The sequence below is a fragment of the Lissotriton vulgaris genome, chromosome 12 (genome assembly GCF_964263255.1).
Source record: "Lissotriton vulgaris chromosome 12, aLisVul1.2, whole genome shotgun sequence".
Taxonomy (NCBI): domain Eukaryota; kingdom Metazoa; phylum Chordata; class Amphibia; order Caudata; family Salamandridae; genus Lissotriton; species Lissotriton vulgaris.
In genome coordinates, this window is record NC_141700.1 from 596,600,169 (window position 1) to 596,619,947 (window position 19,779).

The window sequence follows — 19,779 nt, forward strand, 5'->3', positions numbered from 1 at the left end:
AGGGGACTGACTATTTCTTGCCAAGTGGATTCACCTGATCTCATACTAGAGAAATCCTCCGTAACTCATGGGACTTCATTGCTGTTGTCCTGTGAGTGTTGGGCAGCGTCTCACAACCTAAGTGGTCAGAGCTTATGGAGAGTTAAACGGAGTCCTACCAGAGCTTAGAAAAGAGTTCAAACTCCTAACACACGTTCAGCAGGTAATCAACAACTCCTAGCGGGATGAATGTAGCAGGATCGAGTCTCTGCTTCAACTCTTCAATACCAACCTGATGCATCCTGAGCACTACAAGTTTCCTGCTTGGACCCTAAGACTCAACAAGCATTCCAAGTGTGAGCTACTGTCTTCAGTCTATTTTACAGACTCCGAGCCCGAAAGGTATGTACATAACATGCATGTGTATATTTACCCATGTGAATCAGGATATCATGGTTCATCTGCACACATCGAATTAACTCCTGGGCCTACCTACAGCATCAAAACAAGTTTACACACTGCTCAACAGCTTCCAGTGCTGTTCAATTATCCAGTTATTCTTTAGCCTTTTAAGAGACCATTTGGCTAATTGTGCTCTTTATTTTCATGAAGGAAGGCAATTTTTATTGATTAATAACAATTGATTCCCTCTTCTGTTTTTGGATGGTTCTGCTTTTGAACATATATCTTTATCTTTTTTTGGAACAGGCTTCTGGCCATGAAGTTCTTTATTGTTTGTCTGAGGTGAGGAAAAAGGAATACAGCTCACATTAAGACATAACTCTTTCTGTCGATGGTACCAGCTCCTCACACACATATGATCATTAATACAAGAGAGATGACCACAGTCAAATCTCTTGTATAATCCAATGCAATAGAAATATATACCAAGTGTCTTCTCCTACTTAAAACAACCTATGCACCATCGGCTGCTTGCACTCACCATTTATTTATTTATTTATTTATTTATTTAAGGGCTTATATAGCGCAGGACTCGACCCCCGGAGGGGTATCTCCGCGCTTGGTTCACCCAATGAGTTAGGATCGCGCTCTCCTGGATATATTAAGACTCATACTGTCTGAAACAAAAATGTCTTCAGAGCTTTCCTGAAGGCAAGATAGTTAGTATTTTGTCTCAGAATAAGAGGACGTTTATTCCAGAGACTGGGACCCAGGAACGAGAGCGCTCGGCCTCCCAGTCTCGCCTTTCTGATTGGCAGAACCTGTAGCAGAGATTGATAACTGGAACGGAGGATACGTCCAGGTTTATAGGGGGTGAAGACTTCAGTCAGATACTGAGGGCCTAAGCCAAAAATGCTTTTGTGAATGACACAGCAGATTTTAAACTTGACCCGTTGCCGGACGGGCAACCAATGAAGTTTCTCTAGGAGGGGGCGGGATGGAGTTCTAGATGGAGCATTAAGAACCAGCCTTGCTGCGGTGTTTTGAGCCACTTGTAGTCTGCTCAGCAGAGTATCATTAGCAGATAAAGGACGACCGTTACAGTAATCCAAACGGCTAACTACAAGGGCTTGGACAAGGGTCTTTCTGAAGACACTTGGCAAAAAAGGGAACACACATCTCAGGAGTCCAGTTACCCGAAAGCAGGACCCGGTAACCTGATTCACGTGTTCCTTAAGCGATAGTCCTTGGTCCAGCCGCACGCCTAGATTTTTCACTGACTGTTTGGGACTGGGGACAGACCCCAAACCCAGTGGCCACCAATCTAGCGACCACAGCAGAGGAGCCTCCCCAAATAGCATGACCTCGGTTTTCCCTACATTACATTGCAGGAAATTGGAGGCCATCCAGCAGGACACTGCTCCCATACCCTCAGCAAAAGAGTGTTTGATTGCAGGGGTGAGGGTCTGGAAAGGAAATAAAAGCTGAGTGTGGTCAGCATACAACACTGAAGTGAATCCATGCGCCCTCACAAGGTCCGCTAGAGGGGCCACATACACATTAAATAGTGTAGGGCTTAAACACGAGCCTTGTGGAACCCCCTTAGTGAGCTCCATAGATGTAGAACGAAAGGAGCCCAAGCTGACACTTTGTGAGCGGCCTGATAGAAAGGTCTCTAGCCAGGACAGAGCCAGACCCCCAACTCCCACCTCCTGCAGACGACTGACAAGTATATCATGCGATATCGTGTCGAAGGCTGCGGACAGATCCAACAGCACCAGAATCATTGAGCCCCCTTTGTCCTGTGACATCCTGATGGTGTCAGTCACAGAGAGGAGCGCTGATTCTGTGCTGTAGTTGGATCTGAATCCCGGTTGGGAATAATCCAAACCTCCCGACGCCTCAATGAAATTCGACAAATGAGTATTCACATGCTTCTCAGTCATCTTGCTGAAATACGGCAGAAGGGAAATGGGGCGGAGGTTAGGCAAATCTGTCCATGGCAGAGCGGAGTTCTTTCGAATAGGATTCACTAATGCTTTCTTCCATTCTTGTGGAACCCGTCCTTCCCCAAGAGAAAGGTTCATCAGCATCTGGATCGAAGGGCAAAGTAGGCTGCCTAAAGAGGCTACCATTTTGGCAGGTAAACGATCCAGAGGGGACCCTGTACCATTCTACAAAGATGAACTGCAAAGGGAGCCTTTTCTTCCATCAAATGAATTAAATGGTGCAGTGGATTGTAATCCTTAGTAAACATACAAAATAGACATCATAGCATTGTTTGTAAGAGGGAAGATTGTTTTTGTACAGGAAGAGATCTCTTCCAGCGCAACTAATATCCTAAGATCAAATTGCCTGTTTCTATGGTTGATGCACTATGCATCACACATAAAAAGAAGTAACTAGGAGAAATAAACATATTTCTCTTCATTATGCCAGCCTCAGATAGGCACCGTTTTTAGCACTATCCCATTTATACTCATTTTAGTAAGCCTGGGACTGTGTACAATTTCCTAGGTGGATATAGGGGAAACCCATGCTCCATCCACTGAACACCTCCTGCTATGAAATGTGATGCTATGCAGTGCAAGCTGCTTTACATTTCTTTACAAACTCATGCAAAGGGACGCAGAGCTGTATTACATTAGGACTTGCATGACACACAGACAACAAAATCCTTAGCAAATCTGGGCCCAGTTGTTTTACTGTTCAAATACAACTGTTGTTTTCCTTTCAATTTAGTAATCTTCAGCTATCCCTTGCCCTGCCATATCAAAGAGCTCCATTTGGCTAAAGCTACAGCATGGTTCTCAAGGGAATCGGATAATTTTGATGGATAGTTTTGGCACTGGCAATTAGAAAGCAGGTAAAGTCTAATAATTGGCAGACTAACATGCTCCGGATGATTGTCTGCCCACCCAGTAATCTGAATTCTGGATTTTTTTAGGCTTCCACAAAGATTGTGTGACAGCACAGGAGCCTGAAGAAACAGTTGCTAATGGTATTGAGGCTCAATTTCCTTCTAACAGGAAAGGTAAAAGTTTGATAGCATGTTGATGTCTTAATCTTAGGTGATAGTTAGGTGGTTAGCATGTCACTCCATAAATTGGTAACTATCAAACTACGCCAAGATTCTTCACATTAGTAGTACGATATCATTCTTCATTGCCTCACTTCCACAACTGCAGGGTCTATTCAATATGCTTCTTGGCTACAAAAGAGTCCAAAGGGACATATCATCTATCCCTGAAGAGAAGCCTCATTAAATCAGCATCAGCCAGCTATCACAACAAATTGCTTGGCAAATTCAACATCCCATGAGATACTATCACCAAGTACATAATGGAAACATTCCTTAATCTACTGGTAACTTCCAGCATCATACATCACATAATGTTCCCAGTCCCAGCCAGATGTAAAATCCTCAACCTTCTTTGCTCATTCATATCAACACCCACTCTGCCTCTGTACTGGATCAACCATGCCACCACTGCATTCCAATTCCTGCATATCAGAGCGTTCACCATCTGCTCACATCTTCAGGGACCAACTCTGCGTAGGCCAATAAGCCAATATGCCCTGGCCTCACATTACATTGAGACACGCCCCTTCTGCAATAGATATCTTCAATCACTTATTTCCTTTGCGGGTTTTCCTTTAACATGTACATAGTTCTACTGCCTTACAGCTAGGATTGTGCTATATGCATACACTTATCTTCAGTGAGGCGCTGAAATTACTCAGGGTGGAGTCAAAGTTGCAATATCATATACCTCAACATTTGGAGCATGACAAAAAGTGACAATCCATCAACAGTTTGGGAACAAAAGACTAGAAAAACATAAGTGATAGACAGTTGGTGCCAGGGCCAGCTCTAGGGTGGTTTGATCGTTGCAGCCACACCTGCCACTGACCTCAGGGGACACTGTATTTAGAAATAAATAATGAGTTTTATAGCACTCTAGTGATTAATATTCCTGCTGGAAAGAGATCGAGTTTTGTCTAGTGGCAGTTCTGAATCATAATAAAGTAGTGCAGAGGGTTAATATGCCTGCTGCAAAGAACGTGTACAATTCAGATCAAAACTGTATTTTTTGTGGAAAGCTCAGTGGGTTACTGCTTTTGTTAGAGAGATCCTTTTGTTACTTGCATTTCAAGTTACACTCCTAATATAGCACAGTGACCTATGAACTGTCATCAAAGAGCTGCATGCAAACTGGAAAAAAATAGGGTTAGAACCTTATAGTTTCCCCAGTCATTTATTATTCTAATGTTGCTAAAAAAAGGTTAATTTAAGTAAAAAATAAGTTCTTATTAGTAAAGCCAACAACAGCCACTGTGGTACCCTTTAAATCCAGTGTGTGCTTCTCCAAACCGAATACTCTTAAAATATGACAAACTGCCTCTACTGCAAAGTTTTTACTTCGTAGTACATTTTCCACACATTATTTACATCGCAAAGACTGTTGGCACGCAAGTCTTTACATCACAAGACAAAACCACGCATTTGAGAATAATTAAAAAAGGGTGTTTGGGGGGGGTCTCACCCCAAAAATATAACATGTTCAATTACTAACAAATGTTTAAGCAACAAATAGAATTGAACAATGTATTAAGAGTTCATGTATACATTTTCAACAGTAGGTGGCAGTGTTACTGTGATAGAATTTTTAACAGGCAGTAAGCGTGGTAAAAGTATGGGTGGTAGTGGAATGCATGGTGAAAGCAAGCGCTTAGAGACCGTTGGTGATAATGCGCTATATAAATATAAATTACAATTTACAATTTACAAAAGGTGTGTTTGTAATGTGAATGAATGGAAATGCAACGATAACACATGTGTATCAGGATATATCAACCTTCACACCAATTAAAGTGTTTACTTTGAAAGGAAGAAAGCTTCAGTTGACTAGTTTGTTTGGAACACATGGCTCTTATGTTACCCATGATTGTTTTCATCATGGGCTATCATGATCAGATCGCTCAATAAATATAATACCTTTCTCGTCTCCCTTGTCAGCGTCTGTCCCGGCTACTTTCTGTTCATTTGACTCGTCCGACGTGTCAAACACTGTGCAGAAGAGGGTAAAAGGCAGGTGTAAATACAAGCAAACTACAAAGGTATAGTTGTGAAACAGCACTAAACATTTGTAATGCTTGTAAAAATCACTTTTTACCAGGGTTCACAATTCCATTTTGAATGGGCGCTCCTGAATTGACTTCATCTCTAACGGCCTCCAAAGGCGTGTCATGTTTTACGGAATGATCTTTCACCTCCTGTAAGAAATGCACATGCATGTCAGAACAAGCATTGGCAAAGCCAATATGTCAATCTTGTTTTCAGTATATGTGTTGTTTGTCGGTAAAGAAGTATGTTGTGTGGGTGTTGTGTTTTATGCCATAACACAAAACACACACAGCCACACACATCTATTCAGACAACACCAGATGCACGCTTATGTACACAACCTCACATGCATTAAGTAACATACATACACTCACATGGAGAGGTTGAAAAATATCCACATAAAGACACATATGCAGAAGGATACATGAATGCCTATGAATGCATAAACTCCTGGTTACGCAGTGGTCGGAATTACGAGTTTGAAGGCAGGGCCGGACTGGCTACCCAGGGCCGGACTGGGAACTAAAACCGGCCCCGGCAAAGTGCTTAAAGTAAGAGGAAAAAGTGAACCAACAGCTCAGCATATGGAATTTAAGTTTTGGTAAAGGATACCCACCATTTTCCATGAATCGTTTAGCTTCTTGAGGTGCAATATCCCTTTTTCTTGAGGTCCTCTTACATTGTGTGACTGACACTTCAGGTGCAGCCTGAAAATGATTTCCTAGGGCAAGTTTCAGTTTCTAAGCATTATTTTGAACTGCACATAGAATCTCGCTTTTGGGGCATACAATGGAAAGGCTGTCGTGGGGCTTCATCTCCTATTTACAGCACACCTTGGAGGTGGAGGAGAGTGGGAGGGGTCACATGGGAATGGTTTTAACAGGTTGGTTGATAAATACCCCTTATTTGTGCGGGGGATTTTTTTGTGAAAATACAGTCTGAATTCAGTACATTTCCTCATGATGTCCTTTCATTAAAAAAGGGTAATTAAACACAGTTTTTCATTTGTGTCATTCCACAATTAATACCGGTTTTTCCCACGAGCGTAGCATATCCTAAAAGGAACAGGGGATCCTTGGGACATTCCTTTTAGGGCTTTTTTAAACTCAAGACCTATGCTGAAGCACACATATATCACGACATCTTTCTTTCATTAAATATTTATCTTCAGAAAAGCATGGAAAAGGTTTAAAAGAAAGGCAAAAATGCACACACCTGAGACTGAGCCATGTTGAAATTCTGAATGAGGTGAGTGTAGCGCCCATTTGTAGCCATTAACTCCTTATGCGTTCCCTTTTCACTTATTCTGCCATCCTCCAGCAAAATGACTTTATCACAAAACTCTAGATACTGTAAAGGTACAGAAAACAATGGAACAAATGTTCAGAAAAATGCAGCACAAGAATCACAAGCATTGGCAAAGCCAGTAGGTTTGACTATTGACCAGAGTAGGTGTTTGGTATTAGCTGATTAACTTTGAATGTGCTGCCTCCACCAAGCCTTCGGTAACGATATATCTGTAAGAAACATAGGTTAGTTATAGGTTCCTTACCTTATAATTACCCCCAGGCGTCAGACTGGATCCGGAAAGTTTATCGTCAGATGTACCGGGGCGCGTTGGAATGCGGCATCAGTCGACTCCGCGTACGTCGTCGTGGTCGCTGGGATGGTGTCACCGTAGCTACATAGACGCCGTCCTTGTGCGCTGACGTCAGTTCTATGCACGTCTTTCCACACCAGAAGCACAGAGCCATGCAAGACACTGACCCCTGTTGCACAAAACTAGGGCCCTGAAAGAAAGTCCTTAACCCTAGAAGTCAGTTCGCTACAGGTTGCTCGAAGAAGCTGGAACAAGATCACAGCCGACCAGCTTGCCGCTTCCCTGAGCCAGCACCCTCCCGCCAGCTCAGCGAACCCCAGCCAGGCCGCCGACAACCTCACGAAGTGGATCAGCAACTGCGCGGACGAACTCGCCCCACTGAGGACCCCGCCCAGCAGACCCGGCAGTAAGAAAGCCCCATGGTTCACCGACGAACTCAAGAGCTCCAAGAAGAACTGCCGAGCCCTCGAGAAAGTCTGGAGAAGGGAACCAACACCGGACAACATGACCACCCTCAAGCTTGCCACCCGGAAGCACCACCAACTGATCCGCGCCACCAAGAAAACTGCATTCAAGGACCGGCTGGACAACAACGCACACAACTGCAAGGAACTCTTCAACATCGTGAAAGAGCTCTCCGACCCCAACGCCGGAAACAACGACATCACCCCATCGCAAGACCTCTGCAACTCCCTCGCCTCCTACTTCCACAACAAGATCGCGGACATACACAACAGCTTCAGCACTCAACCGACGCACGCCACGACCGCACCAACGCCCCCCACCACCACCCTCCGCGCCTGGACTCCGATCAGCACCGAAGACACCGTCCGCATGATGAACTCCATCCACTCCGGATCTCCGACCGACCCCTGCCCTCACCACGTCTTCAACAAGGCCGACGCTGTCATCGCACCCCACCTGCGGGACATCATCAACACCTCCTTCGACACCGCCACCTTCCCGGAGAGCTGGAAGCACGCCGAACTCAGCGCTCTACTAAAGAAACCAACTGCGGACCCCACCGAACTCAAGAATTACCGCCCCATCTCGCTCCTCCCGTTTCCAGCCAAATTCATCGAGAAGACCGTCAACAAACAGCTGGCCGCCTTCCTCGAGACGAATGGATCCCTCGACCCCTCACAGTCTGGCTTCCGAGCCAACCACAGCACAGAGACCGCCCTCATCGCTGCCACCGATGACATCCGAGCCCTGATGGACAACGGAGAAACAGCGGCCCTCATCCTCCTAGACCTCTCCGCGGCATTCGACACTGTCTGCCACCGCACCCTAGTGCAGCGCCTCAGCAACGTCGGAATCCAGGAGAGGGCACTGGAATGGATCATCTCCTTCCTCGACGGAAGAACACAGAGAGTCCGTCTACCACCGTACAAGTTAGAGGCCACCGAAGTCATCTGCGGCGTCCCTCAAGGATCCTCGCTGAGCCCCACCCTCTTCAACGTCTACATGAGCCCCCTCGCGGCCATCGCACGCCAACACAACCTCAACATCATCTCCTACGCTGACGACACCCAGCTGATCCTCTCCCTGACCAACGACCCCGCCGCCGCCAGAGCCAACCTTCACGAAGGGATGAAAGACGTAGCCGAATGGATGACGACCAGCCGCCTGAAACTGAACTCAGACAAGACGGAAGTCCTCATCCTGGGCTCCTCGCCCTCCGCCTGGGACGACTCCTGGTGGCCCCCCGCTGTGGGCACCGCACCCAAACCGACGGACCACGCACGCAACCTGGGCTTCATCCTGGACTCCTCCCTCTCCATGACCAGACACGTCAACGCCGTCTCCTCGTCGTGCTTCAACATCCTGCGCATGCTACGGAAGATCTTCCGGTGGATCCCCACCGAGACCAGGAAGACGGTCACCCAGGCCCTCGTCACCAGCCGACTGGACTACGGCAACGCCCTCTACGCCGGAACCACCGCTAAGCTCCAGAAGAGACTCCAGCGGATCCAGAACACCTCAGCCAGACTCATCCTCGACATCCCACGACACAGCCACATCTCCGGACATCTGAGAGACCTGCATTGGCTCCCCATCAACAAAAGAATCACCTTCCGTCTCCTCACCCACGCACACAAAGCCCTACACGATCAAGGCCCGAGCTACCTCAACACCGCATCAACTTCTACGCTCCCAAACGCCACCTCCGATCAGCCAGTCACGCCCTCGCCGCCGTCCCCCGCATCCGAAGAACGACTACAGGAGGAAGGTCCTTCTCCTACCTGGCCGCCAAGACCTGGAACTCCCGACCGACCGACCTGTGCCTGACCCAAGACCACCTCTCCTTCAGGAAGAAGCTCAAGACCTGGCTGTTCGAGCAGTAGCAGCACCCCCCCCCCCCCTCCCCCAAGCGCCTTGAGACCCTCCGGGTAAGTAGTGCGCTCTATAAATGTCTTGATTGATTGATTGATTGAATGGTGAGGATGGGTGGGACGGTAAGGAATCTATAACTAACCTATGTTCCTTACAGATATAACATTACCAAAGGTAAGTAACTTGTTCATCTGAAAGAAACAGTAGTTATAGATTCCTTACCTTAGAATACATACCCCAGCAATACCAACCTTGGAGGTGGATCTACGAACCAAGTTCACACCAGAAAATCCTGCAGAACATAACGGCCAAAGAAGCCATCTCTCTGGACTTGGCAGTCTAGGCAGTAGTGTTTGGTGAATGTGTGCAACGATGCCCACGTAGCTGCCTGACAGATGTCATTTAGGGGGACTCCTCATCCCAAAGCAGTAGTAGCTACCGCCGCCCTGGTGGAATGGGTGCGCAGCCCCAGTGGAGGCTCCTTCTTTGCGGAAGAGTAGCAGGCTTTGATGCACAGAACGACCCACCTAGAGATGGTTCCTTTGTGCACCGCCTGACCTTTCTTAGCGCCCACGTAACCAACAAAGAGCTGGTCGTCCACCCATAATTGTTTGGTGCGATCCAAGTAGAAGGAAAGCACACATTTTGGATCCAGACGGTGGAGCCTCTCTTCCTCTTTTGAAGGAAGGGGAAAGAAGGTGGGCAAAGTGATGGCTTGGCCAATGTGGAAAGAAGTAACCACCTTGGGAAGAAAGGAAGGTTTAGTTATCAGGACAACCTTGTCCGGATGGACAACCAGAAAGGGAGGCTTGGAAGAAAGAGCTTGTGGCTCACTCACCCTGCGGGCAGAGGTGATGGCCACCAGAAAGGCAGTTTTGAAAGTGAGATGTCTGGGAAGGCAGTTTGTAGCGGCTCAAAGGGAGCACACATGAGGTAGGTAAGAACCAAGTTCAAGTCCCACTGAGGCATTACGAAGGGAACAGGTGGAAAAAGATGAGTAATGCCCTCAAGGAATCTATTTACAACAGGGGACTTGAAAAGAGAAGGCTGATCAGGAAGCCTATGGAAGAATAAAATGGCAGAGAGGTAACCCTTTAGAGTGCTCAGAGCAGAGCCTTGCTGAGCCAAAGAAAGGAGGAACAAGGGAACCTCAAAAAGAGCGGCGTAAAGGGGATCCACAGCCTTTGCTGCAAACCATGCCACAAATTTGTTCTATCTGCAGATGTATACCGTCTTATTGGAAGGACGCCTGGCTGCCAAGATAACATGGCAGACTTCGGGAGGCAGGTCAAACGACGTCAACTACTGCCACTCAATCTCTCTGCAAGGAGGTGAGGCTGGACAGGTTTGGGTAGAGGACCGGCCCCTGCTGCTGTGGCAGAAGATCCTCTTGTAGAGGCAGTCTGATCGGAGGATCGATGGCTATGTTGAGCAGCTCGGTATACCAGACTCTTCATGCCTAATCCGGAGCCACAAGAATGACTTGGGCCAGGTCGCCCTTGATCTTCTTCAGCACTATGGGCAGAAGTGGTATAGGCGAATAGAAGACCGCAACTCCACTCGCGACGAAAAGCGCCACCTAGCGACTGCCGCCTTGGAAATTCCAACACGCAGAACTACTGACATTGTGTGTTCTCTTCGGTGGCGAATACATCTAACCAAGGCTCTCCCCACTGATTAAAGAGACCTTGCACCACGTCCGAGTGAAGACGCTATTAGTGATCCATCATGCACCTGTGGTTGAGTTCATCCGTCCTGGCGTTCATAGCCAGGTGTTGAACCACCAGGGATATTCCCTAATGTTACAGCCATGTACAGAGGCAGAGGGCCTCCAGATATAGGGTACACGACCCCACCCTAGCCTATTTGTTGCAGTACCACATGGCAGTGGTTTCCCCGGACAGAGAGAAGGAATGCCTTGAGTGCAAGAAGAATTGACTGATGCTCCAGAAGGTTGGTGTGGAGCCCGGACTCCGCCGGAGACCAGAGGCTTCTGATCTCCATCTCCCCCATGTGGCCGCCCTATCCCAGAAGTGATGCATTGGTCACCACAGTGAACTCTGGTTGAGGAAGGGAGAGGGATCTGCCATCGACCCAATCCTAGTTTGTAAACCCCCACTGCAATTGGTGTGCAGTGCCCTCTGAAATCTGGACGCAATCTGCAGATTCCCCTGATGTTGTGCCCACTGGAACTTCAGGTCCCACTGCAGAGCCCGCATATGCCATCTGGCATGATCCACTTGCAGGATGCAGGAGGTCATCAGACCCAGTAGCATGAGGGTCCTCCTGGGATAAAGGTTGAAAGATCGGAATCATAGCCCAAATATCCCGGACTCACTGTTCGGAAGGATAAAACCGAAAATGTGCCATGTCCAGAATCGCTTCGATGAAGAGGAGCTTATGAGAGGGGGTCAGGTGTGAGTTTGGCACGTTGAAGGAGAACCCCAGCGAATGCAGGAAGTCAGCCATAGTCTGGAGGTGGGAGACAACAGCCTGGGGTGAGCCCGCCTTCAAAAGCCAGTCGTCGAGACAGGGGAAGACTGGAACCCCTGATCTGCGCAGATGAGCTGCGACCACTGCAATTACTTTCGTGAACATGTGAGGGGTGCTGGTTAGGCCAAAGGGGCGCATGGTAAACTGAAAGTGCACATGGCCTACCGTGAACCGCAGGTAACGCCGGTGGGCCGGCAGGATGGGTATATGAAAGTAAGCGTCCTGCAAGTCCAATGCTACCATCCAGTCTACGGGGTCAAGGGCAGGCAAGAACTGAGCTAGCGTCAACATTTTGAACTCCTTCCGGAGGAAGCGGTTGACGTTCCTGAGATCCAAGATAGGACGCCGGACTTTGTCTTTCTTGGCCAACAGAAAGTAGTGGGAATAGCGACCACAACCTACTTCTGGGGCAGGAACGTGCTCAATGGCTCTCTAGGCCAAGAGTGCCAAAACTTTGTGTTGGAGAATGGCCAGATGATCCTCCGACATGCTATGGTACTGAGGTGGCATAGATGGAGGGGTAGTTTCGCAAGGGAGTGAGTAGCCCCTTTAGACTATTTGCAAAACCCACCTGTCCGATGTGATGGTGCGCCAGTGGGGGAGGTGATGGCGTATCCTGCCGCCCACTGGCGTTTGGTGTCCCTGAAAGGTCGGACTAGGAGGGTTGGAGGCTGCTGCTGAGGGGGCTGTGGTGGACTGGCCAGCCTGCTGTCCCCCAGAACCACGGCGCTGGTTCCCACATACCCGGCCACGCAGAGGCTGAACAGCTTGCACCCGCTTGTGGCCCTGGGCGAGAGGTGGCGGGTCACCACTTCCGTAGCCACTAAAGGGGTGAAAGTCAGACTGCGCAGGGCAGGTGATGGAGAGGCCCAAGGACCTGGCCTTAGCCCGAGAGTCCATAAAGCGCTGCAGCGCATTGTTTGCCTTATCCCCGAAAAGGCGATGGCCATCAGAGGGCATATCCATAAGAGTGGATTGGACATCCCCGAAAAAACCAGTCGCCCGCAACCAGGCGTAGCGTCGTAGGACTACTGACGTGGAAATTGTCCTGCCTAGTGCGTCAGTGGTATCCAGCCCACAGCTGATGGTAAACTTCATTGCATCTCTCCCCTTAGCAACTGTCTGGGAGAGCACTGCCAGGGCCTACTACGGGCACTGGGGCAGCACCTGCGCCTCCATATTCCACACAGAGTGGGTGTAACGGCCCAACAGACATGCAGTGTTTACTGACCGCAGTCCCAAGCTGGAGGAAGAAAACATGTGGAGTGTTGGAGAGGAAAGTGGGGTAGCCCGGGGCCAGGCGGTGGCGTCAGGCAATCATCCTGTCCACAGGAACCCCTGTGTTGGGCCTGGACCAGGTGCCCAAAAGGATGTCCGTGAGGGCTTCATTAAACAGCAGCAGGGGCTCGGAAGAGCTCGCTGACAGTTGAAGAACCTCTGTCAGGAGGTTAGTCCTGATTGCCACGGTAGTTAGCTCAAGTTGGAGAGCCTCGGCCACCCCATGCAACACCACTGCGTATGACGCTCACTCCTCCATAATGACGCTCCCTCTTCCGTAGCCACGGTAGAGGAGACAGCATGCCAAGGTCTGGTGAGGTATCCAGACCACTGGCTTCCCCCAGTTTCTCCCTCCAGACCTGTTCATAAGCCAACTGCTCGGTTAAAGAGTCCCCAGACCCCTCCCAGTCCTCCTCACCCTCCTCTGGCTGCCAATCTGGTCTCAAAGAGCCAGGATAGAACAGCGGCACAAAAGTACCTGTAGGTGTCGGATCCAGCGTCGGTCTACGCCAGTCTGACTCCGTGTCTACCTCGAGATGGATGCCGGGGTCGACGTCGGCTGAGGATACAGAAGATGCCGGTTGAAGACGTGGTATTGGTGGAATCGGCGCCATAGGAGGTGTAACAAGGTCGACTAGCGCTGATCTGGATCTAGGCCTGGATCCAAGGGGACCCAGCCGAGTGCGCGGGGCCCAAAGGCATGCCCGCAGAGTTGGGCTGCCCAAAGAAGGCATGCATCGCTTTGTAAATCTGATGAAGCTGGTCAGGGGTCCCTCCCAGTCCCGGGAAGGGGGAAACACGGAGCCGATCCTACGGGCTCCGCACGCGGAGCCGTAGGAGGGGCAGCACCTACATCCCTAGTCGTGTCTGCTGACGGACGGGGAAAAGTCGAAGAGCAATGATGCTTCTTTGACTTCTTCTTGTGCTTTGATTTACCTGACCCTGAGTGCGAAGACTTAGACGAAGAATGGTGTTGGCTCTGCGACGGGTCCCTCAACCTCCTCCGTGACCGGGACCTTGAGCGACGCGGAGCCGACTGCCGGGCCTCAAGTAGCTTTCGGAACCGCTCCCGCAGAGACTTCGGGGCCATGGTCCGCAGTCGGAGCATGACTTGGGGTCATGCTCATGCTCCAGGCAGTAGAGGTACATGCGGTGTGGGTCTGTCACTGACATCAGTCAGTTACAGGAACCGCAGGCTTGAAGCTGGGCATCCCTTGTGCACCAGGAGTCGATGGACTTAAAAAACTGATTCGACAAAAGTCGAGAAAAAGTCAGTCAAAAAGTGACTGGAGGAACCGTCCTCTCCGGATCTGCGCTTGCTGGCGCGGAAAAAGAAAGGACTGACTTTGGCGCGCGAGGGCGGTGTCTATGTAGCTACTGCGATTTCATCCCGGCGACCACTACGCCGACAACGAACGCAGAGTTGACTGGCACCACCTTCCAATGTAACAGGGGTACTGCTGGTGAAAAACTTTCCGGATCCAGTCTGACGCCTGGGGGTAATTCTAAGGTAAGGAATCTATACCTGACTGTTTTTTTCAGATAGAAAATCTAATGATGGGCTACAACAATTTGTAAGCTGAATCTGTGACCCATTTGTGAAAAAGACTGTAATAGCAGAATTAGTCTGTTCTCTCTGAGACGAATGTTAAGAAAAGAAGTCAGAAGACACCTATATTGGAAATGGTGAACTGAAAAGCAAGATGTAGCAACATATTTCGTAGCAGATATGTTTTGCAAAGAGACATCATTTTCATGGTATCTTTCAGAAGGCTTTTGTGTGAACGTCTTTACTTTGTGAGCAAAATCATCTGTAAACCCAAACACAAGTTCTCACGAAACCAAAGTTAAACAAATTAACATGTCTGTGTGACAGGCTAAAACACAAAAAAGTCCTAATCCATCAGTTAAAACGAAATTGTTTGGTATAATTTTACTGGGTTTATATTTTCGTGAAAAAAATTGAATAATAAATAAATATTTTTATGATGGAGCCAATATGTAAATAATGAGTAAATATGATTACAGTTGAAACAAGTGTACCGTGTTGTGTAGAAGTGTGTTTACTAATGTTTCGTAGTTATGCCACATTTCTATGAAAACACCACATTGGTTAACATGGATGCCATTTTGATGCAGTTCTCTCATGCACTCCTGTGTTTACCCCTCCCATCTTGTTTCCCTGAGCATCTCCTCTCGACACAAGCTCCGCAGAAGTGAAGACAATGAACACAGAGTGGTTGTAGAGTAAGAAAAGGACTACCTGATGCCCCTTCACAAGAACCTCATGGGAATAAAAATAAGACAATGGCCATACCAAATATAAAGTGCAGGTGTGACAAAATACAATTTGGTAAAACAGGAAGAGACATCAAGCTGAAAAACACACATTGATCAGCTCCCCTAAAATTAAACTATACGCAATTAATATTTTATCTTGATTAGCGACCTGTCCACTTTCCAGTTGGTGCAGAATTTACAGTAAAGTGCGAAAAATATTGATAAAAGGTGTCCGATCTGAATATTAAGATGTTCCCTTGGACCTTGTTGTTCCGAATCATGTCCTGAAATGCCACTTCCATTTTATCTAGAATAAAGTGTTAAAGCAAGTGTGCAAAGCCGATAAAAGAATTCAACGGAGAACATTGGAAACACTGACCAGTATCAGCGTGGATCTATTAATCGTACTTTTTTCACAGTGCGGCGTCTAAACCTTTATACCTTTATCTGACAACAGCCTATCAGCTTTTATATTAAATGTTGTGAAGGCCACAGTCATTCGGGGTTACAGAAAAGTAGAGGGTGGCGGTAGTAAGGCGAGCCATTCTGATTAAAAAGTTGTGCAACAGAACCTTATGGGTTGTTTTTTTTGTTGCATATTTTATATAGCGCGAACTCGACCCGAAGGTATTGGAGCGCTTTACATGAGCACCGTATTTACATTACATATTCAGGCACAGGAAGATCATCCCCCAGATTCATCAATGTCCCGATTTGCGAGTCCTTAATAGCGATTATTAAGGAATCGCTATTAAGGACTCGCAAATCGGGATTCATGTAGAAATTGCAAAATAAATTGCGATTCCTACAGCCTCCTTCTTTGCGATTAGCAAATTGCTAATCGCAAATAAGGAATAACTCCCCATTCATTCCTATGGGCCTGGCCTAAAGGCCCATAGGAATGAATGGGGAGTCAATCCTTATTTGCGATTAGCAATTTGCTAATCGCAAATAAGAATGCGATTCCAAGGGTGCCAGGGGTGTCCAAAGGACACCCTGTAGCACCCCTGAAATGGAAATGTAGCCTGATGTTGCGCACACACATGTCCAAAGGACATGTGTGTGTGTAACATACCACTTAGAAAAATGCACTAAAGTGCATTTTTCTAAGTTTTCGCTATTTACCACGAAGTTAGACTTCGCGGTAAATAGCGTCCGGAAATTGCGAATTCGCAAATTTTAAAAGGTTCATAATTAGCATTTAAGGAATCTCAAATTGAGATTCCTTAAATGCGATCGCAATTTGATATTTCGTAATTATTTGCGAATTGTCAAATTGCGAGTTCATGAACCATTGATGAATCTCTAATGCCATTTTTGCGGGCGCAAACGGCCGAATTTTGCGATTCGCACCGTTTGCGCTCGCAAAAATGCTTGATGAATCTACCTGTAAGTGATTGGCCCAGAATCACAGGATGTGGACGCGACCTTGTGGCTCGAACCCTGGTTTCCAGCACCAGCTTGGGGAAAGTTGATACGATATGAGTCAGGCTTTCCATGTGTAGACGACAGAGCCCGCATTTAGAACACGAAGGTTTTCCTGACCATTTTGGCTGGCAATCAATAGTATGACACAGGCCAAAGCGCACATGAAGATGTTGCTTTAATAAAAGAAGCTCAGTAAAGCCGATAAATATGATTGCGGGCGAGGTTGTTTATATGAGTGAATGACTGTCCATGTATGGCTTCTTATGCTAAGGTCTCTCTTATACCTATTCCACTAGATCTTCTTTATTAGCTTGTTTAAAGATAATTTAAGGAGGGCATGCAGGAGTGTTGATTCCCCTAGATCCACCCCATGATTATGGAACTACCTTCTCAGTAAGATAGAACTGGAAGAAGGACTGAAGAAGTGAACACCAACAGTCACAGTCTTGTTTGTAGATAGCTGCTGGAAGCCTGTTTGGGCCGGGTGCACTGTCCCCTCTGCATTTCTCTACCTTTCCTTTGATTTTGCTCAGAGAAAAGGACAGGAAAATTGTGCAATGTTCCATGTGCGATAGAAGAGAACTTACGCTCTTGCTTATGTATAAAGATTCCATATGCCTCACCCATGATTCTTCAGTGACATAGATGCTTATAGAGGTGGTCTTGTTGATCATGTGACTGCAAACAAACATTGGCAAAGCCAATAGCGCAACATTCCCCTTTTATAAGCAAAACCTCTTGCCTTTGCCAATGCTTTGATTTATAGGTTTCTAATTCACACATCATTTTTTTTTTTTGTAGATTTATATAGCGCAAACTCGACCCGAAGGTATTCGAGCGCTTTACATGAGCACTGGTTACGTTACAAAAGGACACATTCATTTATTTCTTTTTTTTTGGTAGGCAAGGGGAGGTTAAGTGTTTTGCCCAGAATCACAGGATGTTGATGTGACCCCGAGGCCCGAACCTTGGTTTCCAGCACCAAAAGTCTCGCCATCAGACCACAACCCCTCTTATTGAGAGGTGTATGTGCCCTATACCTTCCTGGCCGTGATAAGAAGGAGTCAAAAACTGATCAAAGACATCCTTAACCCCTTCGATGCCTGTGACAAGGTCAGCTCGTCATGGGTGTTACCTGCGCTGTGCTTGTGACGAGCTGACCTTGTCACAAACAATGGGAAAATATCATTTTCAGCGCAGGAGGAAAATATCACTAGCATCCAAGGTGTTAATAGACCACTACTGAATTGCATGCAATAGAAGCATGTTATGTTTCAGCATTTAGCAATACATCAGAGCATCGTAAAAAAGTACAGATATTCCATTCTTCATCAATGAAAAAGTCAAACCTACCCCGGCTCAGCCCTCCAAATCCAAGATTTGGAAAAGGGACATGAAGAATCTTAACCCCAACTCCCTGCCTCCCCACCTTTCCAGTCGACTCCTTTCCCCTTCTGGTGCCTCTGATGTTCAATCACTGACTGACCACTACCTCGACTCTATGAACTCAATAATTAATGAAGCCGCCCCATTGCAACTAAAGAGAGTCTCCACCAAGATCTCGAACCCTTGGTATGACGGCAGACTCAATGAAGACAGGCATGCTATGCGAATGGCAGAGCGCACTTGGAGATCTGACCCCTCATCACTGCATCGCAAAACGCTTAAGAACAAGAGAAATGCCTACTTTAGGAAAATCAAGCGTGCGAAATCTGACTTCTTCAGCCTCCAGTTGGACCAAGCAAAAAACCGACCAAGAAAACTGTTCGAACTAGTCAAAACTCAAACCAAGACGCAACCCTTACTATCAAACAACACAACAAACGACATCCCACACTGTGAAGACTTTTCTGCTTTCTTTAAGCAAAAGACCGACAACATAAGATGTGACCTCCTCATTGATGTAAGCCGATACCCTAGCCACATCAAATTGTCTAACACCCAACCTAAAAATAACGCATCTTGGACGTCCTTCAACACCTACTCCGAAGAAGCAATACACGAACTGCTTGGCACCTTGTAGCCCTCTAATCACATCACAGACCCCCTACCTGCTAATGCTGTAAAATACCTCACCCCCATACTCCTCCCTCTCTGGACTAAAATAATTAACAGCTCCCTACAACAAGGTCTCATCCCAGACTCCCTCAAGGTGGGGCAAGTCACGCCCATACTCAAGAAACCTACAGTTGACCCGTCAGACCTAAACAATTACCGACCTATCACCAATATCCCCACTTTGGCCAAACTGCTGGAAAAATGTGTGCAGCTCCAACTAACAAAACACATTGACCAGTTCGACCTCCTCAACCCTCATCAATCAGGCTTCCGAGCGAAACATAGCACGGAAACGGCCATGACACACATAATTGATGACACCCTCCAAATCCTTGATCGCAATGATTCCTGCCTCCTCATCCTCCTGGACCTCTCCTCAGCATTTGACACGGTCAAACATGAGAACCTATTGGAGCTGCTAAACACTAGAATGGGTCTATCAGGGACTGTGCTCAAATGGTTCACTTCCTTCCTACATAACCGGTCTCAGAAGATCAAGATCAACAATGTGCTCTCCTCACCTGTGCCAGTAGATTTAGGCGTCCCACAAGGATCCTCCCTCTCACCCACGTTGTTCAACCTCATCATGGAACCACTCGCCACCTTGCTCCAAGCATCCAATGTACACTTCCATATGTATGCCGATGACACTCAACTTTACCTAAAGGTACAATCCCCGGAAGATATCAAACTTCTGAACCACACACTTGGAAACACCCAATCGTGGTTGGCCGACAATCACCTCAAACTAAATGCTCTGAAAACTGAGTTCCTTCTGATATCACCCCCTGCGAAA

At 47.4% G+C, this 19,779-nt stretch overlaps 1 protein-coding gene across 3 annotated transcripts in view; it reads right to left on the bottom strand.

The window, feature by feature from the left end:
- Window positions 1–19,779, bottom strand: part of LOC147677801 (ATP-binding cassette sub-family C member 12-like) — a 954,180-nt gene that overhangs the window by 423,720 nt on the left and 510,681 nt on the right. For all 3 annotated transcript variants that reach the window (XM_086945451.1, XM_086945452.1, XM_086945453.1), the window contains exons 16-18: window positions 6,725–6,859; window positions 5,559–5,658; window positions 5,381–5,452 (exon numbers count right to left, since the gene is read on the bottom strand). In XM_086945451.1, coding sequence (XP_086801577.1) covers window positions 5,381–5,452; window positions 5,559–5,658; window positions 6,725–6,859 — 307 coding nt within the window. The remainder of the gene's footprint in view (window positions 1–5,380; window positions 5,453–5,558; window positions 5,659–6,724; window positions 6,860–19,779) is intronic.